The sequence below is a fragment of the Trichomonas vaginalis genome, chromosome II, assembly GCF_026262505.1.
Source record: "Trichomonas vaginalis G3 chromosome II, whole genome shotgun sequence".
Classification (NCBI taxonomy): Eukaryota; Parabasalia; order Trichomonadida; family Trichomonadidae; genus Trichomonas; species Trichomonas vaginalis.
The window spans coordinates 25,687,705-25,713,276 of NC_067204.1; the positions used below are offsets into that span (position 1 = coordinate 25,687,705).

The following is a 25,572-nucleotide window of genomic DNA, read 5'->3' on the forward strand; positions in this document are numbered from 1 at the left end:
TTTACTTTCTTTTTATAATCTAACTCTGTGACTCATACCATAAATTAATTATTGGAAAGTGTCAAAATGTTTGGCACAACGCATAGCGGAAGATACCAAACCATGCAGGGAATATGATACGTTTAAGATCTCCGAACTTTTTTTCCAAAAATTTTCTATCGTTGCCCTACCTCTAGTTATTTTTGAAATCTTCTCAAACCTGATTTTTCTTTTGTAATAATCTGAAAAATATTTGATCCTATGTCGTATTGTTGTAAACAGAAATTCATCAAAAGTGACACCTCAGAAAAGCTAAAATATTGAATTTTTGGAACTTTTGATAGAGCACGTTTTTAAATATTAATTAAAGTAAATGTATATTTTGTAAAAATTCTTTTTAATAAAAAAATAAAATTTTGAAGAAGAACACAAAATCTTCTGAAAAATAATATCACATAAACTCATATTATTTTCTAATATATAACTATTTTATATAAAAATCAAATTCAATGATCTTAAAAGCGAAGGATAAACCTCAAAATTTACGAATATAATGAGTGGGAATATAATGCTTATCTATCATAAAACCATATGAAATATCAATTTTTGCTTTACGCCTAATTTTTTGACGACAATTAGCAAAAAATGTTAAATGTTAACACTCAGTCCATTTGAATATAAAAATAAAATTGACTTTGATTAAATGTTTTATTTATCATGCAATTCTTCTTGCGACCAAAGATTTGAATAAAAGTTCAAAAAATAAGATAGCTTAAAAAATAATATACGGTAGTGTTTACTAATAGATGAATAGTATATATTAAATTCTATTAAAATGGATTTGATCCAAAAAATATATAAAATTTATGATCATAAATAAAATCGTTTTAAATTACTTCTTCATTTAAATTATAACAATTGTTTTTTGGTTTTATATTTTTTTGGATCAAATCCATTTTAATAGAATTTATATACTATTCATCTATTAGTAAACACTACCGTATATTATTTTTTAAGCTATCTTATTTTTTGAACTTTATTCAAATCTTTGGTCGCAAGAAGAATTGCATGATAAATAAAAACATTTAATCAAAGTCAATTTTATTTTTCATATTCAAATGGACTGAGTGTTAACATTTAACATTTTTTGCTAATTGTCGTCAAAAATTAGGCGTAAAGCAAAAATTGATATTTCATATGGTTTTATGATAGATAAGCATTATATTCCCACTCATTATATTCGTAAATTTTGAGGTTTATCCTTCGCTTTTAAGATCATTGAATTTGATTTTTATATAAAATAGTTATATATTAGAAAATAATATGAGTTTATGTGATATTATTTTTCAGAAGATTTCATTCTATATGCCTATGAAAAGTACTCTCAAAACTAACTTTTTCCTAATTATAATTAAATCTAGAATATTGTATTATGCTTAGTATTATTTCATTTTTCTCATTCAATTTAGAATTTACAAATGTCAAAAAATTGAGAGCTGTCACTTTTGATGAATTTCTGTTTATTACAGTATAATATTCAGATATGAAAATTAAAACAATCAAGATGTAAACTTAAGAAAACATAAAATGGATGTTTTCGATGAAAATAATACGACAATAAAAGAGGAAAATCCATTATCATTGGATGATCCATTTTCGGGATCGCCTTTATCAAGTACTCCAATACCAGAAACGCCTAAAAAAGAAACCACTTCTAAGAAATCAAAATGGACTCCAGAAGAAGATCGAATGCTCATTGAAAGTGTTACGAAACATGGAATGAGTAATTGGTCTCTAGTTGCTACAGAAGTGCAAGGTAGATCCGGAAAACAATGTAGAGAAAGATGGACCAATCAACTTTGTCCATCATTAAATAAAGATAACTGGACACCTCAAGAAGATCAAATTCTAATAAAACAGCAACAGATTCATGGGAATATGTGGTCTAAAATTGCACATTTCCTTCCAGGGAGATCATCAAATTCTGTAAAGAATCGTTGGTCTTGGCTATCGAGGCACCGTTTATCTTTAACAAGTCAAATGCCATTTGCTCAACGAATGCAGGCTTCAATTCCTGCAATTAAACAAATACAAACCTCTCATTTTAAGGTGGTACCACCAATTCCTCAAATCTATCAGACGCAACAGACTTGTCCCCAAGACATGAGTTGGGGTTCTAATACTGGATCATCAACACCAACAATTCCATTTTCCGATCCAAATTCATATCCAAATGTTGGTAGTCAGTCATCCAGTTCTAACTTCTCTCTAGAAGATCCGTTTGAAGGCAATACGATGCAGTTTAGAAATCAAATGTCTGATCTTGAAATGGATGATGGTCCGTTATCCATGGATGATAAGTTAGATACTTACTGGGATAGCGGATTTTAATTGTATTTATTTTGTTTTTGTTTTGTTTGTTTTGTATTTTTAATGTAATAAATTTTATTCTTATATTCTATCCCATATTTAATGACTATTTTTAATAGTGCATAATCCTCATAATGATGGTATGATAATAACATTATCAACACAAAATTGATCAATAATATTTGAAGTATATATTTTGTAGATCGATAATTCATTATCCAATTAATCAATTTACTATAGTTGAAGAAAATGATACAAAAAGATTTGTTTTGAAGGAGAATGAAATTTTAATGATTAAAATCAACTAACTGTAAAGAAAAGAACTATGTTCTGTATTCTACTTTTAGTTCTTCTTGCAGCACTGGCATCCTTCGCAGCACTTGCAGCCTTCACCACAGCAGCCATTCTTCTTGCAGCATTCGCATTGACCGCCCTTTGTGCATGCACACTCTGGACCACATTGGCATTCTGGTCCGCACTTGCAGTTAGCACAGCATGGTGCTTTCTTGCAGCCTTCACCACAGCAGCCATTCTTCTTGCAGCACTCGCATTGACCGCCTTTTGTGCATGCACACTCTGGACCGCACTGGCATTCTGGTCCACACTTGCAGTTAGCACAGCATGGGGCCTTCTTGCAGCCTTCATTGCAGCATGAACACTGAGACATTTATCTAATGTTTAAAGTGAAATGAATGCAAATCCAACCAATTTCTGTTCTTATTTTTTGAATAGTTGTAAATGTACATAAGTTCTCAAATTAATTTGCTAGTGTCAAACCTCCTCATTTTCTGAAGAAAAATAACCGTTATTAATTTATGGACAATTTAATAGAGAGCTATTTCCGATTTAGATTTAAATAAAATATTTTTCTATTGAAAAAATTGAATTTTAATAAAATCATCTTAATTTTAATCAATGATATGAAGTGTAATCTGTGTATAGGAAACGATTTATCTCAAATATTTTGAATTGTTATGAAATTAGTAGTAGGATAGGATGGGTTTTGTGACTTTTTTTGTAAACGTAAGAATTCATACAATATCGAGCGATTTTGTATCATTTTTTTAACATATGAAGTAAAAAATGTATGATTCTTACGGTTTTTATTCTTACGTTTTTGAATATATCAAGATTTAAAAAATTTTCAAAATTGTAAGACATTTACACTCAGCCCATACATAATGAAATAAAAATAAAATTTTTTTTAAAAAATAAACTAAAATAATTTATTTTATCTTTTATAAAAGAAGCTATATATAGATGATGTCAGATATTCCACGATTAATTAAACATTGTTTAAATCCTGAATGGAATCATGAAGTCATAATCAAAGACCCATAAACGAGTAAAAGAAATTAGAAACTAATGATTATTTGAATTTATGAAATCAATTATTTGATTCATTCTTTCTTCAATCTCTTCTATTCTTTTTGTTAAATCATCTATTTTCATTAATGAGGTGATTCTTGATTGGGGAATAGTTCAAACTAACCACTCCTTTTATTTTTTGAAATTTTGAATCCATCAACTTTAAACATTTTATTCAATTTACACGTTGTCAATTCTTTCAAATAATTTTTATTATTGGCATAATAGTCATTAAATTCTTCAACAGATGAAAAAATTTTATTCAGTAATTGGTTTAACAACGTTTATTTTTTGTTGAACATTTCACTTTCATTTATTTCTTCCTCCTCTGTTTCATTTATTTTTAAAATCGGTTTCATTTATCATTAAATAAAAATTAGAATATAAGTGATGAAATATATTTTTTAATTAATATTAAATCAGTGTTGTAAACAGAAATTCATCAAAAGTGACACCTCAGAAAAGCTAAAATATTGAATTTTTGGAACTTTTGATAGAGCACGTTTTTAAATATTAATTAAAGTAAATGTATATTTTGTAAAGATTCTTTTTAATAAAAAAATAAAATTTTGAAGAAGAACACAAAATCTTCTGAAAAATAATATCACATAAACTCATATTATTTTCTAATATATAACTATTTTATATAAAAATCAAATTCAATGATCTTAAAAGCGAAGGATAAACCTCAAAATTTACGAATATAATGAGTGGGAATATAATGCTTATCTATCATAAAACCATATGAAATATCAATTTTTGCTTTACGCCTAATTTTTGACGACAATTAGCAAAAAATGTTAAATGTTAACACTCAGTCCATTGAATATGAAAAATAAAATTGACTTTGATTAAATGTTTTTATTTATCATGCAATTCTTCTTGCGACCAAAGATTTGAATAAAATTTCAAAAAATAAGATAGCTTAAAATAATATACGGTAGTGTTTACTAATAGATGAATAGTATATAAATTCTATTAAAATGAATTTGATCCAAAAAAATATAAAACCAAAAATAATTGTTATAATTTAAATGAAGAAGTAATTTAAAACGATTTTATTTATGATGAAATTTTATATATTTTTTGGATCAAATCCATTTTAATAGAATTTATATACTATTCATCTATTAGTAAACACTACCGTATATTATTTTTTAAGCTATCTTATTTTTTGAAATTTTATTCAAATCTTTGTCGCAAGAAGAATTGCATGATAAATAAAAAACATTTAATCAAAGTCAATTTTATTTTTCATATTCAAATGGACTGAGTGTTAACATTTAACATTTTTTGCTAATTGTCGTCAAAAATTAGGCGTAAAGCAAAAATTGATATTTCATATGGTTTTATGATAGATAAGCATTATATTCCCACTCATTATATTCGTAAATTTTGAGGTTTATCCTTCGCTTTTAAGATCATTGAATTTGATTTTTATATAAAATAGTTATATATTAGAAAATAATATGAGTTTATGTGATATTATTTTTCAGGAGATTTCATTCTATATGCCTATGAAAAGTACTCTCAAAACTAACTTTTTCCTAATTATAATTAAATCTAGAATATTGTATTATGCTTAGTATTATTTCATTTTTCTCATTCAATTTAGAATTTACAAATGTCAAAAAATTGAGAGCTGTCACTTTTGATGAATTTCTGTTTATTACATCAGAAATGGCGGCAGGATTCTTTAAAAAATTATGGGATGGAATTAAGAAAGCTGCGGGTTGGGTTCATAAAAAGATTATTAAACCCATTGCAAACTTTTTGGCACCAGTAGCGAAAACGGCAGGAACTATCATAGGTGGAGTATTAGGTACTAAAGCAGGTAATCCGATGATGAGCACAAGCAGGTAACGCAATTGGTGGAATAGCTGAAGAATACTTAATAAAATAGGGGGTAGATAGTGGAAAAATAAATTATTTTAAAATTATTTTATCTTAGTATCGGTTGTAGTCTTTGATAAACTTTTTCTCCTTTATTTAAAACTTCTCTTATTGGGGCAGCTTTTGGTGTTATTGATTCAGCAACGTCACTAATTGCTTCTTTATTCTTAAATATCCAATTTGCTCCCTTCTTCAATGTTTCCCAAACTTTACTCGCCCCTCTTTTTACTCTATCCCACAGTTTCTTAAATATACCCGCAGCCATAGTTGATTATTTCATTAAAATTAAAAATTCATTTTCATCTTTTAATTTTGATTTTTTATTTATTAATAAATGACGACTAACTATTTAGTGCCAAACACCAAACTGATTAATGGAAATGTGTTTCATTCATTCGAAAAGATAAATGAAATATTCGCAAAGAATGACGGTAGAAGATATTATAGAGAACTTGAAAGTTCATGCTATGACTCTGATGCTCCATATTTTGATGATAAACAAACTCATTTAAGAATTACAAATCCAGCTCATGATGTGAACCAATTAGGTGACACATATATTAAACGCAAAGTTAAAGCAACTCTAGTTTCAAATAAAGCTTTCACATGTGATGCCGCTTTTAAATGTATGCGTTTATTCGTTGGTTACAAATCATCAAATCAAAGCTTTAAACAATTAGAAGGAGAAACCGAAAGAGGTGATGCCGGTTATCTTCAGATGGACTGCGCCCGTGAATCTTTTGCATTTGCAACATATAAACCAAAATCAGAAAGGAAAGTTAAAAAGTTTGTTCATTCGTTATATAATAATGTTCAAAAATATGATAACTCAGTATGTGGTAAATATATTGACCCTTCAGAAGTTTTCAAGAAAGCAAATGAAGAAGTTGATGTCACTTTTGATATGATTATTCCGGTAAATGATTTGTTAGCATTTCAGGCGTTCGATGATTATCCTAAATCATTTGGTGATATCATTCTTAAATATTATGTTTTCAGGGATACTTTAGTATTTTGTCAGGTTGACCCGTTAAGAGTTGCTGATTTACAAAATTACGTTTATGAAAAGATAACTGATGAAAATTATGAAAAGATTATGAATCATGTTTATAAATATGATCGCAAATTCCAACAAATCGGACTTCCTGCCAAATTAATTACAAGCTTAGCCGCCACATCTGCTGACGCAATAGTTGATGGCGTTATTATTTCATGCACAAAGATGGAAGTTTTAGAGGATAAATGCATTACACCAGGATACGGTTTAATTGAAGAATCAGTTAAAGCAATACCACGTTTATTCAGTAAGGAAGATCCATTCATGATTCCAGCTCAACATATTGACGTTCGTTCACTAAATGGAGGTTGCATCACTCCTGAAGGTATTAGCTCAGATTTCTCATACGCTCTTCATAATGTTACAGATGTTGTGTTAACATTTCCGAAGAATGCAATGCAAAGAACGGTTTTAGAAAATCCAATGCTTCGAGGTCTTCAGGTCACTATAGATTCCAGAAACTTCCCCGATCAAGCGATGACCACAGTGGGTGACATATTCTTTACACGTATGCTTCAAGCTTCTGATTTAGATGGAGTGAATGAATGCACGGAAGAATACGAGGACTCATTAACTAGACCACTGAATGATGATGATGGCATACCATTAGCTAGAACATGGAAAGACCAAACTTCATTCTTATGCACTATTCCAGTTCAACGTGGTGGAGCTGGTATATTCTTTGATGGATTAGAAACTTTCAACTCACAAGTTACAGTACAAGTGAAAGCTTATCCAATCATTCAGGGTGAAAATGACACTTACTGTTCAAAGGTGACAAATCCTCCTCAGGTTTGGTTTACTAGGACTACATATTGGACATGGACACCGGATGAAGGTTTGAAATATCATCCAACAGGTACACCACCGCAGTATAGAAGTTCATATGATGAAATATTGATGAATAGAAATGTTTAAAATTATAAATTTATTTTTGATTAAATGGATTTAAATTCATCCACCCCTTATGAAGAATTAGCAGGAGTATATAATACATACGTAGATGATATGATTAATGAAGCATTGAGTGATAATAGAAATGCTCTATCTAAGGAAAAATTAATGAAAATTCCATATTCTGAATTTACTTAAATTCAATCACTGCAGCAATTGGTAAACAGAATAAAGGTAAAACATTAACGATATTAAAACAAATTATCATTATTGCTAACACTTCCCCCTATTCACATGTGTTAATTTATATCAACCGTTCAGGTTCACCTTCAGATGATACATTTGAATCTTTAAAGCATTTAATCAAAATTCCAATTATTTATTTATCACAAGAAGAAGCAGAAGATTATTTAAAAAACTTTTTAATGTATAAAGAATTATATAATACAATCAAGAAGCAAGGATTAGAGGATAAAATTATTGATAAACAACGGGATGAATTATTTGAAACACTTTCTATTTCAAATTTTGATAGAGAATTTTTGCATTCACTCATTTTTCTAGATGATGCAGTGAAATCAAAACTAATAACAAACGAGAAATCATATTTTAATCAGTTATTAACTCAATGTCGACACATTCAGTGTTCATTCTTTATGGCTGTTCAATATTTCAAAGCATTAAGCACAAACATTAAATCAAATCTATCAACACTTTTCATTTTCAGTGGTTTAGTCGTCAACAGTTGAACGTTATGCTTTATCAAGTGAATTTACCAATGAGCATTAATGAACTTTACACACAATATCAGCAATTAGGTGAATATGGAAAAATAATAGTTGATTTAAATAAAGGAGTGTTAAATTTGATTAACTTTTTATAATTAATTTTTATTTTTTATTTATAATTAAACATGACAGAAATAGCAAATCTTCTACAGGTTCCATTAAAACAAGGACAAACAAAAAGGGTGCATATAATAGAACTATGAAAGTTCCTGATGGAATGAAAGAATTAGTTCATATTGTTGCTGGTCTTCAAAAAAGATGTTAAACAAATGAGAAACGTTTTAACATTACCAGAAGCTCAAGCATATGCCAAACGTCAAGGTCCAAATTGGAAGCACACGAAGCAGACATTACGTCCAAATGGAAAACCTGATGGTATAAATGAAGTTTTCGTTACTGATGGTCAAGGTAATATTAAAGTCATAAATGGTTACAAATTAACTATAACTGATTATCCTAAACGTAAAGCATATAATGAACGTTATCCTATGCAATTTGATGAAAATGGAAAAGCTGTTAAACAATACATTGGAGAAGGTGAAAATGGTCCAATTAATTCATACCGTTATAATCCATATTCTTATTTCAATGAAGAATTAAATGCTATTGAAGAGGGACCGGATGGATTACCACGATATTCTAACCAGTTTGATGGTCAATATGCAAATATTAGACCTGAAATTTCAGCTAAGAAATTCTTTAAAGTTGCTTTATTCGATCCAGTTTTCGCAAATGTTAAAGATGAACTTAAACAGCAATTCCAACCAATTATAGTAGCAAGAATTGCATCAGGTGCTTTATCTCAAGCATTCAAAGATTTAATTAAGAAACCATTATATCAGCAACAAGGTTTAACTTATGATTTAGTTAAGGAATCAGATAAAAGAAAATTTGAGAAATCAGATGATTATAAGAATGCAATTAATGAATATATTAGGTCTATTAATTACAGTGAACCAGCTAAAAATCAACTTCATGAACAAATACAGGGAATAATAGATTCAAAAGTTCCAGCAAAATAAAAGTTTAAATATATTTTTTTATTCGAATATAAATGAGAAGACGTTTCACTAGTCAAAAGAACACTAACGCAAAAGCAGAGATTACGGTTGTTATAACGTAAATGATGATAAATCACGAATTATTCAAAATGTTAAAGTTAATGTTAGCCCCGAATTAAACAAGGTCAGCAACTCAACCAAATTTATTAACTCGTGACTTACCGAAGAATGAGGAGAATGAAGAAAACCATGAGAATGGAGACCCAATCATTTTATCTGAACCCGGTAAAGAACCTGTTGAAATTCCCACTTATCCAACATACCCCCACCTCTTTCATCAAACATCGAGAACCCATATAAAATAGACATTAATTCTGAATTAATGAAAATTTACCGTGATATAATAATTAATAATTATGATTCAATAATAAATTTAATTGACCAATCCGGTTTAATTATTTTACCTTATGAATCATTAATTCACATTATCGCCATTCTTTTGATGTTCAAGATTCAGACGTTAAGATTCAATTTTTCATAGATGATGAGGTTTCATGCTGCGGAACAGTTGCAAAAATAAATCCTATAAAGGATATTAGCACAATTAAGATATCAAAGAATGGAAACAACAACTGAACTTCATTTAACATATAATGATATTTATAATAAAATAGTTGATGAATATAAAATATCACTTGAAAAATTCTTTGTTAAGGCTATTTAATATTCAAGCATTAACATTATCGAATAATAATCCTTTGAATCATAATCAATAATAATTGACCTTTCACCAGTTTCTATCGTTTGTTTTATTTCTTTTTTGTTCCCCACTATCCGGATCGGTCATTGTAATTTTGTTATTAGTATCAGCTTTATCTTTAACTTCAATCTTTTTTCCATCGGGATATTTAAACCAAAATTCCAAAAATTCGATATTGTCAATCTGTTCATATTTAATCTATCAATTACATTTTTAATACCATCTGAAAATCTTATGAAATGGTCATTATATGGGTTTTGATTGAACTAAATTTGAATGAAGTGAAATATAACCTGTTGATGAATATGACACTGACTCATATTTTCTGAAAACACTAAAATTTATAACATGAATGAATTTCTTATTCGTTGAATTTATGAATTCTTGAGGTAATCTTATTCTAGTTTTATTTATCACTGGAAAATAACGCTTTACCATATTTTTAATCGTAATAAAAATGTCAATTATCAATATTATTTCGAATAATAGCTGTGAATTAAATTTAACAGTTAGCGGAATTTATAATGTTACTCTCGTTTCTGTGAGTGGTAAATTTAATCTCATTCTTTTAGACCCTTCAGATTATATATCATTTATTAAAGATGACCTTGAAAAAACGTATGATATGTATATAAATAAATGTGATAGCGAAATGGGATATTAACATGATTTTAAGTTATTTAAATGAATCATTTATCGTATGGTATGAAGAAAATTTTTAAATCAAAACCCGATAAACTTTTTGAACTTGATGAAATAAATAACCTTATTAAATTCCCGCTGAAAATTAAATTTTGTACTCCTCATCTTACGTCTTGTTTGGGATATTAAATTTTGAAAAAGATGTTGGGGATGTTTTATATTCTACACTGGTTCCAATTTCATTTTAATCAAATGTGATAAAGTTAATACCCCAATGAGATTTTCACATCAAACATTAGACCCTAAACTCTTACCATCATACAAAACATTTTATCCATCAACTTAAACACATTTTCTTTATCATATCCGTTTCAATTATCGGGAATTCATTTATTCTTCATTCAAAAGATTTATCAAATATTAAATTTAGAATAACTGACCTATTTGATTTGATTTTTGAATGAAATATGAAATGAAATATTATGGCAATTTCAAATAGAGAAAATAGCTGATGAGATAACGGATTAAATATTTATTTTTAAATCATAATAAATGATTAAACAACAGCAACTTAAGGCGCAAAGCGCCCAGGTCCTTCAGACCATTACATACGCATATATGCATATAATTCAAAGACGGCAGAACAAACGCAAAGGTTGAAATATGGAGATTTGGAGATAGTATTGAAAAATGACCATTTCGAATTTGTTTGCAAAGGTGGTGCAGTGATATCAAATATAAAAGAAAATTTTATTTATGAATTCAAAAATTAAAGGAATAACGGATGATATAACATCAATTCCACCAGAAGAACAGATATATACGCATTAAATGCATTTCCTAAAGTTTTGAAGATTGGAAGATTTAATTTAAATGAGGAATTCATAGAGGTTTCCTAAACGACATAATGAAGAAGGTGGATAAGGAATATGTGGATAGTGAATTAAATAAGAAGGCAAATTTGGTTATGTTGATGAAAAATAATGAAATTAAAGAAAAGGTTGAATGGTATCATGAATGGACACGGAGACTTTTAAAGTTAAAGCTGATACAGGATGGGTTTCAGATGTTTAGACCTTAAAGCAGATAAAACTTATGTTGATGAAAAAGATAATGAAATTAAAGAAAAGGTTGAATGGTATCATGAATGGACATCGGAGACTTTTAAAGTTAAAGCTGATACAGGATGGGTTTTCAGGATGTTTAGACCTTAAAGCAGATAAAACTTATGTTGATGAAAATTATGCAAAGAAGTCGGAAGTAAATGATGTGATTACAAGCATGAAAAATGAAATACTTCAAACATTATATCCTGTTGGTTCTATTTATACATCAATGAATTCAACAAATCCAGAAACAGTTTTAGGTTTTGGTACGTGGAAGCAGATTGTAGATAAATTCTTATACTGTGCTAGATATTCAAAGCAAACAGGAGGTTCGAAGAAAATTAAAGAAGCAAACCTTCCACCGCACACTCATACAGGAACTACAAACTTTTCTGGCGACCATAGCCACTCATTAAGAGACCACCCATTATACAACTCAGAGTATGAAGCTGGCCACGACGTTTTATCTCCATCTTATAACAATGCAGCAAAAAAGATTTTTCGACCAACTGAACCGGGAGGAAATCATGTCCATACTTTCACAACAAATCCAACAGGCTCGGGTGCAGATTATATGCCACCATTTGTGACTGTATTCGCATGGTACCGCGTTCAATGAACGCGCTTGAGCCCAGACCTTTGGGTCAAGGCTTACCGAATGAACTAAATATATTTTATGTCTGTAATTAATTAGGTAATGAAGTAATGGATACCCCACAAGCTCAAAATTTACCACGAATCATAACAAGGGAGGAAATGATAAAAATGATGCAAGAACGAAAACCGAGAAGAACCTAGAAGGGTTCGGGAAGAGGAATAAAAATTAAATTTGGATTGAGTTTAAAAATTCATCTTTATTAAATTCATCTCTTCCAATCAATTTATTTATTCTATAGGGTGTCCAAAGGTGTGTTTAGCACAAACCTGAATACTGCGAATAGAAATAAACAAGTTACATATATATAAAGTTTATTTAAATATAATCACCATTGGATTCAATCACGCGTTCGCAGCGATCGATCCAGGCTTGAAAGACACGCTTTAAATCATCATGAGAAAATTGCTCAAATTGCTCTCTTACAAAATTTTCAAGATCATCTGGACTCGCGAATTCGCGTCCTTCAGCTCTCTTTTTTAGCGTGCCGAATAAATAAAAGTCAGAGGGTGCAATATCAGGTGAAAAATTGGGTTTGGAACAACTTTGACATTGTTTTCCACCAAGTAATTCATTACCTTATGACTTTTGTGAACTCTTGAATTATCAAAATGAATTGCAAACTTTTGTTTTTGTTGTTTGGATTTCTCAAACTCATCAGAATTGATAATTTGAGTAAGAACATTGTCAATTAGATACTGAGCATTCATCGTATTAGGTTTTTGAAGAATATCAATTGCGATGATGCCATTCACGCCCCAAAAAACCGACAACATCATCATTGGTGTGTCAATTTTTTTCTTCGGGAATGTTTGCAGATTTTCATCCTTCGGGATCCACATGATTTTGGCTTCTGTTGCATATTGAAACCAAGACTCGTCCCCTGTTACTAAAAGCGAAACTTCTTGGATTGATACGCACCCAATATAGAGAGGAGCTCTTTCGAAGATTGGACTCTAGATTTTTTTTGAACTGAATTAAGGTTGTGCGGAACCCAACGTGTATACGCTAGTTTGTAGTTCAAATAATTGTGCAGATAATAACTGACTGTTGTACGTGGTATCTTGTCATCTCCTCTATCCTTCTGAGTGATGCTCTTGGGTCTTCATCTAGCGCTTGAAGAATTGCTTTGATTTTTCTTTGATCCGGCGATTTTTTGTCAATTTTTATGATGGGCGCCTTTTTGTTCATGAAGTGATACATCCTAACATGATACGTTACAGTGGAATAGCTAGGAGCATCCATACCGAAGCATTTTACCAATGTCTCGTAGATTTTTTTACAGTCTTTGCATTTTTTTGCAAGAGCGAGGATGTTTTCTTTATGATTCATTAAAAAAATGAAAAAAATCCCGCCAAAATTTCCCGCGAAACCGCCTCTTGTCTCAAAATTCATTTTATATCCCGGCATGGCGCCAAAATACAACATACTCATCATATACATATATTCATATTTTTTATTATATATTTATAATCAGCATATATCTCCTTGAATAGTCTCATATAGAGCGCTGTGCTAAACGCACCTTTGGACACCCTATATTAAATTCTTTTATTTTTGCTTCACTCAGTTTAAGGATTGAACGGTAAGTTTCTAATTTTTCGATTATTTCTTTCCTCTCTTTATCGTTTTCAGCCCCACCGCATTGCGGCTTCTTTTTGCAATAGCATATTTTTGATTTAATTCTGTTTAGTTTCTTTTTATATTCATTGTCTGGACTCTTGGCTGCTTTGTTGTCACTCATTTCTTACGAAATAAAAAAATTAAATATTATTTAAATATAATGGAGTAATAAAATAAATCGGAATTTCTATTAACTTATTGTCAACTTCAACTAATGCATTGCCGTTAATATATCTAACAAATTCAGCTATTGTGTCAAATCTTCGTCTTCTTTTTGTCATTGATTTATCAGTTTTTCCATAATCGAGATGAATCAAAACTTTATCCCCTTGTTTAAAATTCATGAGCCCCGAATTAATTTGTTCACGTTTAACATCATTTAACCTTTCCATTTGCTTTCTAATATATTCCCATTCTTTTGAAATATCATTTTTCATTTCCACTGGTTTCATGTTTATAGTTCTATGCCATGTATTATTGTAATAATATACTAACTGTTGTATGATGGAGTCATGATTTCCATCCCAGTATATCTGACCGTTAACTCCTAACGCATCTCTAAGAGTTCTCATTACCGCATCAACTATTTTATTATGAAACGTATATGGAGAGGATGAAAAGTAAAAATTAATTTGTGGGAAATAATGAGCCATAGCTGCCTGAAATCCTTTATCACCATCACCCCTTATATTATCTACTCTTTCATGATCTAGTAAGTATTGTATAGCTCTTCTTGTTTCCTGTTCTGTTTTCCCTTTCACCGGAATGCAATATAAATATCTGGTGTTAATGTTAATGGCAAATAAATAAGTAACGTTTCCTTTTGAATATTCTAAATGATCGATTTCGTATGAATATGGATATGGTGCAAATGAAGGGCGACTAAATTTTTCCTTTAACGGTTGAATTTTTGGGTCAGTTGGTTTATTTAATATTTTGAAATCATTTTTAAAATCTTTTTGCTTCTTTAATGTTTGAAATGGATATAATAAAGTGAATGATGAAGGATTAACTGAAGGAGGAGGAGGTACTACCGTTGGAGGTTTTGGTGTTGCAAGTGGTTTAATTTTATCTGCTTTGATTTTGGATTTCATTCCCCCCTTCATTAATTCTGGATGTATTCTATTCATTTGTTTTAAATATGCTGTATATAAAGGTTTGATATACTTTCCCGCTTCGAGTTTATGTTGAAGGATGAATTCCAAAAGTTGATCTTCATTTAAAAGTCGGGCTGAATATGGTTTAACTAATGAATCATAAATTAAAGCTTGTGCATCATTTATGGTCTGAAGGACCTGGGCGTTTTGCACCTTTAGCTGTTGAACATTTGCTACTTTCTCTTTTGGTGTTGTTTTTGGCTTTTTCTTCTTTGGCTTTTGTTCCTTTGGCTTTTGCGGCTCAGGATTATATAATTTATATAATTCATCAATATCTTCTTCTGTTAATATTTTATTTTTGAAATCTTTCAATTGTTTAAGTTGTGATTTAGTTTTTCCCTTTGTATATTCATTATTTTTAATTTTGTCTTTAATTTTAGAAATTATTTTATCATGATATTTCAAAATTTCATTTTTATAATACCGATAATAATAACCCATATCATCACCCGTTATATTGTTATTATGTTTTTGGAGATATGATTTTAATTCATAATAATTAAGAAAATTTTGATAAAATACTAAATCATCAATTAAAATTTCTAAATCTACGTTATCCATTTATATAAAAATAAAATAAATGTTTTAAGGGTGCCCACCTCTTTGAATCATAGTATCAAAACCATTATTTACATATTGAATCACATCATTAACGGTTCCTTTTGTCTCTTCTGTGGTATTTTATTAAAAATAAAATTTTAAATTCATGACTCAACCCCTACGTTTTTAAATTGTATTAAATAAATGGCATACAACATCCATTTTCACAACATACAGCCTTAGTGTGTGCTCCTGTTAATGCAGTCTTACCGATTGTTAAGCGAGTCATTGACCCGTTTTTAAGTTGTAAATTAATATTCTGACCATCAAATATCACTTTATCATTTATTATATCCAAATAATTTTTAGGTGTTAATTGTTTATTTTGTCGTAAACTAACACCTTTCATTTTTTGTGCAATCTTTTTAAAATCACTTCCATCAATTGAACTGTTGAATGATGTATAACACTTGGGGCATAAAGCAACCATGTTATCACCTTGTTTCTCAATTGCTAAACCCAATAACTTCTTCTCATGTGCTTTTTCTTCAGCTTTATTCTTTAGTTTAGGTTTAAATTTCTCATCAAAACAGAAGAAATCAAAAGGTGCGAATTTGAAAATGTTTTTATCATAAAATTGTTTATCGGTAACAATTGCTTGAAATGCTTGAGTGTTAGGAAGATTTGGATCGCCAGCGATTGCCCAATAAGATGAATCAGTATCACCTTCAATGAAATGAAAACGATTAACATTCATGCATTTATACATAAAATCATAAATGAAAACCAAATACCAGTATTTAGCATTATCTAAAGTGAAGAATGCCTCTTGTAAACATGTATCACATCTATAAAATCTATCTTTGAGCATCACTTGATACGTATCCTCTCCTATTTCTCTTATGTTTTTAAACTTATTTGACATACATGCAACGCGTGCCTTCTGTGCATTCATTATTTTAGTCTTTGCGTAATTTTGTGTATTCATTGCATCGTAACCATATGATCCATTAAGCGAAATCTTGCAAAATAAACTTTTTCCTTTATTTCCTTCTAATTCAGCCTTTTGTCTTTCGTTCATAAATTCGTTCGCAAATTCATTAAAACAAGTGTTTTTAGTAAATGTTAAAATTGATTGAATATCATCGATGATAAAATGAAATCTGTCTATTAGATACCAAAGATAATAAGAAGAAAATGGTTGATATTGGTTGTGTGTTGATGCTAACTGAGTTAATTTCCTCTGTTTCTGGTCAACTGGTAGATTGTTTGATTTCATGTAATTATACATAAAACTGCCAATTGTTTTTTCATCTGTGATAATATCTAAGTTTCTTATTATCGGTAAAAAGTTTATGTAATCATTAATGTATTTTTCATCAATGTGACCCTTTACTTCAGCCACGAATAAAGTATTTTTCTTTCTAATAATTCCCAGTGCTTTTGCTTTCTTTGTTGTTGTATCACAAATGATAACACCATTCAATCTTCCCGGCATATACATTTTATGGTCAGTATATTGAATGAAATCATGAGGATTAGATGAAAATGATGAAGGATATAATGAATTAAAATCAACACCAACGAAATGAGTCATAATGTTGGTGGTGTCCTCATTTGATACAGTTTTAGTTTCTGGACTATATGAAAGTTTATTAATGTGCGTGATTCCTTTAAGATTTACTCTATGTTGAACATTTGATAGACCACCAGTAATTCCATTACGGAGAATGTGATAAGCTTCAACTGAATCTAAAGTCATTGGTAAATTATTTTTTAATGCATAATTTCTTAAATTGATTCTTAAACGTTGAACATCTTCATCTTTATTTGATTTTACGACATTGCAATAACAACACATTAACTGACAATTTTCTTTGGTATGTGGTTTTTCATTATCGATTCTATCCAATGTTGGTTTATTAGCATATGTAAACGCTTTACCACACATTTTGCATTTAGATGAAAGGATTAAATCGTGATAGTATTGAAAATCATCCATTGAAACATTATTTTTAGTATCTCTTTCTGCTTTTTCATCTTGTTTCTTATATGATTCAATTTTATATTTCCAATACTTTTTCGTTAATTCAAAACTTGATTCTATCTCTTCCTCAGGATATTTTTCATTAGGATTAAAGTCTTTATATGCTAAAGCGTAACGAATCATTGAAGCATTCGATGATAAAGAAAGATTATGAAGCGTGTCAATTTTATAAACAAATGTTTCTTCAATAATTTTATCGATTGGGTCAATCATAATTTCAACATCTTTATTGCAATAATGAATAAAATATTCTAATCTATTCTTAAAATTTTTAGCATCGTTGAGATATATTTGATAATCACTATCTGATATAGTTTCTTGAGTTAATGCTGAATAAAATGAATCTTTCGTGAATGGTTCCTCTTTATATAATTCTTCTTCGGAATTCTCCCATGTGATAAATTGATAAGGGAAAAAGGATTTAACACGTGATTTATTGTTTCCGAAATCTTGAGTGAATTGGTCTAATGTCCCACCCGCTATATAATTTCTGATGTCAATAAATCTCAATTCATATGGAGCGTTTGTTTTCTTTACAATGACTTGCTTAAATTGTGAAGATGAACCCAGCATTGATTTTATTTTCCATTTTGCAGTGTTTAAATCACGAAGAATTAAATTTAAATCAAACTTTCCCGAATTAAAACCTATGATATTCACTTTATTGAATTCCTCATCTAGAAGTTCTTTAAATGCTTCCTTCTGTTTTTCATTTAATGTATGGGACAAAGTCCCCGCCGTTTGCGGCTTCATTAATTCTTCATATTGTTCAATATTTGATTCAACAACTAATGAACAGGTTGAAAATAAAAACTCAATCCAATCAGAAATAAAAGAATCACTCGAAGTTAAGCAAAAATTCCTCGTATACGTTTTATCATTTAATTTAACTGTTGATGATACCATGAATGGTTTTAAGTAAGCGTTCAAAGTTGCACACTCAGAAAGTTGTAATTCTTCTTTAGTCTCTAATGTTTCGAAGTCAAAAGTAATATAATATCTTGTCGGTTTATAATATTTCTGCAAATTGTGAGCTAATAACCACTGATATATCTTCTGTTTCGTAATATGTGGTGCATATGGTTGCTGGGTCTTTTGCAATTGAACGTCTTGAATTAATCTTCCATTATTTTCTTTACATTTCTCACAATGCTTTAAAAATCTTCTTTGGTTTTTCCTTTCTGGATCATCACGGATAGAATAAACTTCTTCTTTACAATATGGACAAACTTTATAGCCGGTGAGTGCTTCAACGTCTGTTATTCTGTCAGCGTGAAGTTTTCCACATGGACTCTGTGTTAATAAAATATTTACTGTTTCAAATTCTGGATCTATCATTATTGATTCCACTAATGGAAATTCTACCTTATTTATGTCCACGTCTTCTGGTTGAGGATCACAATAATAGAAATCAATATTAACATTTAACATTCTCGCTAATCTCTCACTTTCTGATGAAATGTCAAACCCTTCATATGCATCTATTGCTTCATTTAAATAGCTTCTACGAGTTTTAGGATTAACACCATCAGGAATGTTATAGAAGCGTTTAAATAACCTTCTACCTTCTGCTCTAATTTGATTATCATTCATTTTAGCTGTTCCGTTTTTGTTCATTTATGTAAGAATAAAAAATTAAAAAATAAATAAAAATAAAGTTTATTTTTTAAAGCCCATAAAATGAATTAAGAACACATAAATTTTTATCATCTGCGACGTGACGAATACATTTTAATTTACTCAAGAATGCGTACCCTGATACATTAAATCTAATTCCTGTCTTATTTAATTTCACAACTTTGAAAAGGAATGTATGAATAGCTATAAAATGATGAGAAGATGTTTTATGGGTTGCTTCCATTTTTTCTGAAATAAATGAATAAATATAATGTTTATAAGTTTTCATATCTTTTATGTTCTTAATAACGAATGGTATAGACCTTTCAACTTCATCTTCCTTCGGTGCTGTTCTTTCATATGAAACATTATTAGTATCTTCAACAATGAAACCGCAATCACATAAAATTTTATATGTTCCAATGGTTTCTTTTGATATTTTATCTAATAAATCAAAAACTTTATCAACACCTGTGCATTTATTTAAATAATAATTTGTGTAAATATCATGATCTTCTTTCTTAATCGTATTAGTTGCATATGTCACGTTTTTAAGAGCTTTTTTGAATTTTTCGGAATCTAAAGGTGGTGAAAGCAGGATACAGGGGTATTCTTCATTATCAATAAATTGTAACTTATGTTTACGAATAAATTTAGTACCTTCTTCTGAAAGTGTTTCGTCTATTTCACCATCTAATAAATTTTGTGTTGATTCTGAGACATAATTTTTATATCTTTCTTCATGAGATTTCTGTACTTCTGATTCTGAAGCTGGGATATTCATTAAACCCTCTACTTCATTTTCATTATATTTTTCAACTTCTCTTAATTCCTTAATTTTTTCATCTATTTCATCTCTTATTTTTTTCAGTCTTTCAATTTCATTGTATTCATCATCTTTAATCCGTTCTTCATAATATTCGGGGAAAACATCAGGTTCTTTAGGTTTTTCTTCTGCAGATGTGGGATATAAGAAATTTATAACATCATCTTTATTCATTTTTCCATCATAATCTAAATCATTTAATAACTCGGCAAATTTTTGACAATTTCTTAAATAATATTTATCAACTTCATAACCCACCTCCTCTAATATATCCTTTATTTCCCCGTTTGTGAATCCTAATTTTTTAACGTTGTTAGTTTTGACGCTCATTTCATACAAAATAAAAAAATAAAATAATAAACATAACTAAGTTTTAATTTTTCGTAAGACATGAATTTTTAAAATTTTTTTATTTTATTCATGAAAATAATTATTTCTAATTTCTTTTACTCTCTCGTACATACTAGATTTAAAGAATTCAGAACATTTCCCATAATCTCCTAAATGTTTTCTTATCTTATTGGTTTTCCATTCATTATATGAAACTGTATAAACTTTATCTTTATCTTTGCATCTTTCATCACTTCCAATATATTTATATTTCAATTTTGATTTATTGGTTTCATATTCATTAACGTTTAATAATTCACAGTCTTCCTTTTTAAATAAATGTTTTATGTATTCAGGATTAACAATTCTATAATATTGCTTCCCTTTAAATCTTTGAATATAAACAGGAACACCATCCTCTAAAATTCGATAATCTATTTTATCTGGTTTTACTTGTTGGGTCATTTATGTAAGAATAAAAAAATAAATTATTTTAAAATTAATGTTAATTTTTTAATGATTTATTTTTTAAAAAAAATTTATTTTTTATTTCATTATGTATGGGCTGAGTGTAAATGTCTTACAATTTTGAAAATTTTTTAAATCTTGATTTATTCAAAAACGTAAGAATAAAAACCGTAAGAATCATACATTTTTTACTTCATATGTTAAAAAAATGATACAAAATCGCTCGATATTGTATGAATTCTTACGTTTACAAAAAAAGTCACAAAACCCATCCTATCCTACTACAAAGGTGACCAAACTATTTTTTGAAAGTCCGCCATAACTTTAATGGTACTATTTCAGCGTGTACAATGAATACAAAAATTCTAAGAGTGCCACATAAAATAGTACTTTAGACTTGAGTTAATGCTACCAAGCAAATGTTAAAAAGATGACTTTAGTATTTTGATAATCAAAGATTAAAATCATTATTGTCTAAATCAATAATCATAACGACAGAAGTTAATGTTTTTTCATAAGTGCTTTAAATCCACTTTTAAAAGTATACCTCAAAAATCAAAATATCAAAAAAAATTGGCCGATAGGTTTGGCTTTAATTTTTGTCTGCTTTTATGATTTGATATGGATGTTATAATTTTAAAAGTTGAGCCAAATTCACCAATAGATTTTTGAGATTTGCAAATACTCAATAATTTTCAGCGTGTTATCTTTTATTAAAAGAACTATTTGGTTTCAGTATCATATAAATTGATATTTACTTTCTATTTGAACCTTCATTTAGCTAATGATTTAGTAATACAGATTTCATCTAATCCTTATAAGAGAATTTTGAATTTGTTATAATAAAAAAACAAACAGATATAGCTTACACTTCTATAATAAAGATACCTTTTATAGAAATCAGTATGAAATGTGTTTTGGCTTATTGGAAGCATATCAGACATAATCGCCATAATCAAAAAATCTATATACCCAATAAGTAATAAATTTGTCGATATAGATTTTCCATAAAATTAGTTTTTAGTCTGATCTTAAAATAAATTTAATTTTTTATAAAAAAAATCACATTTAAAAGTACCTTTTTAGTAGCTCGAAATCCTGTTGGTGGATTTCAGGCGTACTTCAAAATTAGCTTTTCTTCTACATATGCAAGCTATATTTTAAATATGGAGCAAATCGGATCGGCGAAAGTAGTTTAGTTACCTTTTCCTACTACTGAAATTTCAGAAACTTATTTTTCAATATTCTCTCTTTCTTGAGCGTTTTCCTGCTCGTGAATATAGGGTTAATATTTCCATATTGTTTTCACAAAACTTTGTTTGTTCCGACTTTCTCTGATTGTCATTGAGATCCTTTGAAACTATAAATATACCATAAAATTGCCGACAAACTATGTACTGTGTCATATCTGATAATTACAAGATCTTTATATCAGACTAAATTTTATATGAGATTTCCTTTGATTTGAATGAGCTCATTACATTATTTGTAGATGCTATCTATTTCAGCATCATTACAATGGCTAACAGCTTATTTTTCAAAGAAAAATAAAATTTAAACTCGAATCACTCCAATTTCATTGATTATTTAGCATAAATATGATGATAAAGAGCATATATTTGTTGTCCAGATGCCTAATTTAATGATTGTATTTTTTCAATCGAAAAAAAAAATGCAACCAACGCTTCGTTCCTGTTTACCTGAATTTGAAAGACAACTTTCTGAACTGGAACAGCTTGCGTCGCAAAGTGCAGTACACCGAAAGAAGTTTGAGTTCGCTGTGAACCAATTTCGAAGATTTTTATTATGTTTTTCACAAGATGCTAAAGATGATCCTATTACACCAGATCAAGAAGCTGCATATAGATCAATATTAGATATTTTGCGGGAATTACATCAACTTTTATGTCAATATCAATTACATTGTTGGTCGCATACGACTTTGGAAAATCCATGCAATTCGGTTGCCACTACCCTTTGTCAATTAACATCGCGGTTACAAAAACTTGCCTTAAAACTTCATGAAAACTCTTCAAAAGCATTTGAAATCGATTCCCCACAATGGATGCAATATCATATTCTCGATTTACGAGGTATTGCTGCCTCTTTCAATCAGTACATACAAAATTGCGCAGAAGATGATCCTGTCGCAGATTTAATTAATGAAAGACTAGATAGCGTAAATACTTACTTAAAACAATACGAAAACGAAACTATTAATAGTGGTTTACGAGTTTTCTCACCTATCCCAGTTATTTACCAAAAATGGCAAGTAAATTTAGATGATTTCGAAGTTATCAAAGAAATCGGCGCCGGTGTTTCCTCGCATGTATTCTACGGCAAGTACAAGAAGACAGACCAAGAAGTAGCCATCAAACGCCTTAAATTTAAGAAATTAAGTGGATTAAAATTGGCTTCCTTCCAAAGAGAGGTTTCTGTTCTTGCTACATGTTGTCATCCATGTCTTATAGGTTTTGTTGGTGCAACAGATACCCCTCCATTCTGTATTGTCACTGAGTGGATGCCAAATGATACTTTGTACCACGATTTACACAAGCACCACAAATTGGATACGACCATGAGGACCATTGCCGCATTTGATATCGCTAGAGGTATGCAGGAACTCCATTCCAAGCATATTATTCATAGAGATTTGAAATCATTAAATGTTTTATTGGACAAAGACTATCATGTACACATCTGCGACTTCGGATTCTCTCGTGGAGCAGGTGAAGAGCAACTATACACTCAAAACGTTGGAACTCCCCATTGGATGGCCCCAGAATTACTTGATTCGTCACACAGTTACAATTATAAAGTCGATGTTTACGCGTACGGTATCGTACTTTGGGAGATAATGACATGCCAATTGCCGTATTCAGGTTTGGAGAGTACTCAAATTATTGCACAAGTAATGATGAATGATTTACGGCCATCAATACCAGAATCGACTAATGGTCCACTCAGAGATCTTACTACTAGCTGCTGGGACCGAAATCCTGATAGGAGACCGACATTTGATGAGATTATCAGAAGATTTCAGACAAACGAGATCACTTTGAACGGAGCAGACAAAGAAATGTTCGTCAAATACATGGAAGAGAAGATTGGCAAGGTCGGAATGAAACAAGCTGCAATTGAAGATAAAATTTCTCAAGTAAACGATGATGAAGCCGCTCTTCAAGATTTAATTGACTTCCTTGAGAAGAATGGACTTCCAAATGACCTCGTTTACAAGTGTTGGGAGACTGTAGAGCGAAATGTCGACGGACCACCTAAAAATGTCGGCCGTGCAGCAGCTTTCTTCCTAACAACAGCGGTCAAAACGAAAGCAGCCGCTGTTATAAGGATGCTTCCTGCAGGATCAGTGCCAGCAAAGCTTCTTATGCCTGTTATCGAATTAATTCCGAGCGGTTTATCAGAATTCGATGCCGATATCACCATAGCAGCCTGTAAAAACGGTGCAGCTGATGTCTGTGTTGTTTATGTTGTCAACCAGACGTATTTAAAGCTTGCGATGGAAGTTGTTTCTCAACAAGGGGCCAGTCCATCATTAAAAGCCGCTGTTGCAGACAGATGTGTTCAGTGTCTCTCCTCCAACGACCATGCATTGATAATGGCCGCTACAAGGTGTCTCATCGGTATAGGAGACGCCAGAAGAATTTCATGTAATTTGATTGAAAATTGTCTAAAAAGTGACGATGATCAATTACGGAATTGCATGATAGTTGCAGCAGCCGCTTCTGCATCTACAGGATCACAGTTGTCCATAGATATAATAGATACTGTCTTCCAGGAGATGTCTGAAGGAAGTGAGATTGCAGAAGCAACTTTAGTTGCTGCTTGTAAATCTCCTCATTCTGCAATTCAGGTTGTGAATAGAATTGCATTTTTGGAACATATTCCAAGAAGTTTCGCATTGAGAATTATGTTGTTGGCCGCACAATATGATGAAGTAAGGCCTGTAATTAGCGTTGCTTTGCAGATGATCAAAATGGAAGATGAAACTGATCAGTTCCTTATCGAAGCTTATAACAAATTGAAGAAATGTATTCCTAATGTATAGATTTTGTTTATTTTTCTTGTTTTTATTTTATATTAAAATATTTGTTGTTTTGTTGTTTGAATTTTAAAGATTTTAATCTATTAAAGTCGCTGACAATCATTTAGGGTTTTTTGTATTTCAATTTAAAGAGATTAGCTTAAGTAATTCACTAATTCATATTCATCATCAGGAATTTCATTGAATAACATACACAAATCAAATCAAAATTTCACATAATTTCATCTGAGTTTAGTAGATTTCATATTCATATCTAGATTAATCAAAGAATAAGAAAAATATTATTTTTGATTCAGATGTTTAATTAAATTAGTATGATCATATTATAATTTTCTTTAAATAATTACTATGCCCTAACAAATTTAAGGCATGGATGCATCGATATAGC

The 25,572-nt window shown here is 29.9% G+C and overlaps 7 protein-coding genes and 3 pseudogenes across 10 annotated transcripts, besides 7 other annotated features; 5 read left to right on the forward strand and 5 right to left on the reverse strand.

Annotated features, from left to right (window-relative positions):
• Nucleotides 1–249: 249 nt before the first annotated feature.
• Nucleotides 250–287: a mobile genetic element.
• Nucleotides 288–1,468: 1,181 nt separating this feature from the next.
• Nucleotides 1,469–1,505: a mobile genetic element.
• Nucleotides 1,506–1,566: 61 nt separating this feature from the next.
• On the forward strand, nucleotides 1,567–2,443 carry TVAGG3_0609540 (RNA polymerase II transcription regulator recruiting protein; the record flags this gene model as incomplete). Its single annotated transcript, XM_001319508.2, has 1 exon — nucleotides 1,567–2,370. One exon carries the CDS (start codon nucleotides 1,567–1,569, stop codon nucleotides 2,368–2,370), a length of 804 nt encoding a protein of 267 aa, XP_001319543.1.
• Nucleotides 2,444–2,620: 177 nt separating this feature from the next.
• Nucleotides 2,621–3,034, reverse strand: TVAGG3_0609550 (uncharacterized protein; the record flags this gene model as incomplete). Its single annotated transcript, XM_001319509.2, has 1 exon — nucleotides 2,650–2,994. One exon carries the CDS (start codon nucleotides 2,992–2,994, stop codon nucleotides 2,650–2,652), a length of 345 nt encoding a protein of 114 aa, XP_001319544.1.
• A 1,106-nt stretch (nucleotides 3,035–4,140) lies between these two features.
• Nucleotides 4,141–4,178: a mobile genetic element.
• A 1,174-nt stretch (nucleotides 4,179–5,352) lies between these two features.
• Nucleotides 5,353–5,389: a mobile genetic element.
• A 270-nt stretch (nucleotides 5,390–5,659) lies between these two features.
• TVAGG3_0609580 (uncharacterized protein) lies at nucleotides 5,660–5,875 on the reverse strand (the record flags this gene model as incomplete). Its single annotated transcript, XM_051240001.1, has 1 exon — nucleotides 5,660–5,875. The coding sequence occupies one exon, from the start codon at nucleotides 5,873–5,875 to the stop codon at nucleotides 5,660–5,662; it is 216 nt and encodes a 71-aa protein (XP_051097825.1).
• A 69-nt stretch (nucleotides 5,876–5,944) lies between these two features.
• TVAGG3_0609590 (uncharacterized protein) lies at nucleotides 5,945–6,811 on the forward strand (the record flags this gene model as incomplete). The annotated part of the gene is made up of 1 exon (XM_051240002.1): nucleotides 5,945–6,811. A coding segment is annotated over one exon (867 nt), but the record flags the coding sequence as incomplete, so codon positions are not given.
• Nucleotides 6,812–7,009: 198 nt separating this feature from the next.
• Nucleotides 7,010–20,734: a mobile genetic element.
• Nucleotides 8,776–9,371, forward strand: TVAGG3_0609610 (annotated as a pseudogene). The gene has a single exon. A coding segment is annotated over exon 1 (596 nt).
• TVAGG3_0609620 lies at nucleotides 11,305–12,477 on the forward strand (annotated as a pseudogene). Its single transcript has one exon. A coding segment is annotated over exon 1 (1,173 nt).
• Nucleotides 12,752–14,052: a mobile genetic element.
• TVAGG3_0609640 lies at nucleotides 12,832–13,956 on the reverse strand (annotated as a pseudogene). Its single transcript has one exon. A coding segment is annotated over exon 1 (1,125 nt).
• On the reverse strand, nucleotides 16,030–18,003 carry TVAGG3_0609650 (DNA/RNA polymerases family; the record flags this gene model as incomplete). Its single annotated transcript, XM_051240003.1, has 1 exon — nucleotides 16,030–18,003. The coding sequence occupies one exon, from the start codon at nucleotides 18,001–18,003 to the stop codon at nucleotides 16,030–16,032; it is 1,974 nt and encodes a 657-aa protein (XP_051097827.1).
• TVAGG3_0609660 (DNA/RNA polymerase superfamily) lies at nucleotides 18,047–19,497 on the reverse strand (the record flags this gene model as incomplete). The annotated part of the gene is made up of 1 exon (XM_051240004.1): nucleotides 18,047–19,497. A coding segment is annotated over one exon (1,451 nt), but the record flags the coding sequence as incomplete, so codon positions are not given.
• Nucleotides 20,735–21,406: 672 nt separating the features above from the next.
• Nucleotides 21,407–22,328: a mobile genetic element.
• Nucleotides 22,329–22,755: 427 nt separating this feature from the next.
• Nucleotides 22,756–25,277, forward strand: TVAGG3_0609690 (protein kinase protein; the record flags this gene model as incomplete). Its single annotated transcript, XM_001319512.1, has 1 exon — nucleotides 22,794–25,187. The coding sequence occupies one exon, from the start codon at nucleotides 22,794–22,796 to the stop codon at nucleotides 25,185–25,187; it is 2,394 nt and encodes a 797-aa protein (XP_001319547.1).
• Nucleotides 25,278–25,572: the final 295 nt, after the last annotated feature.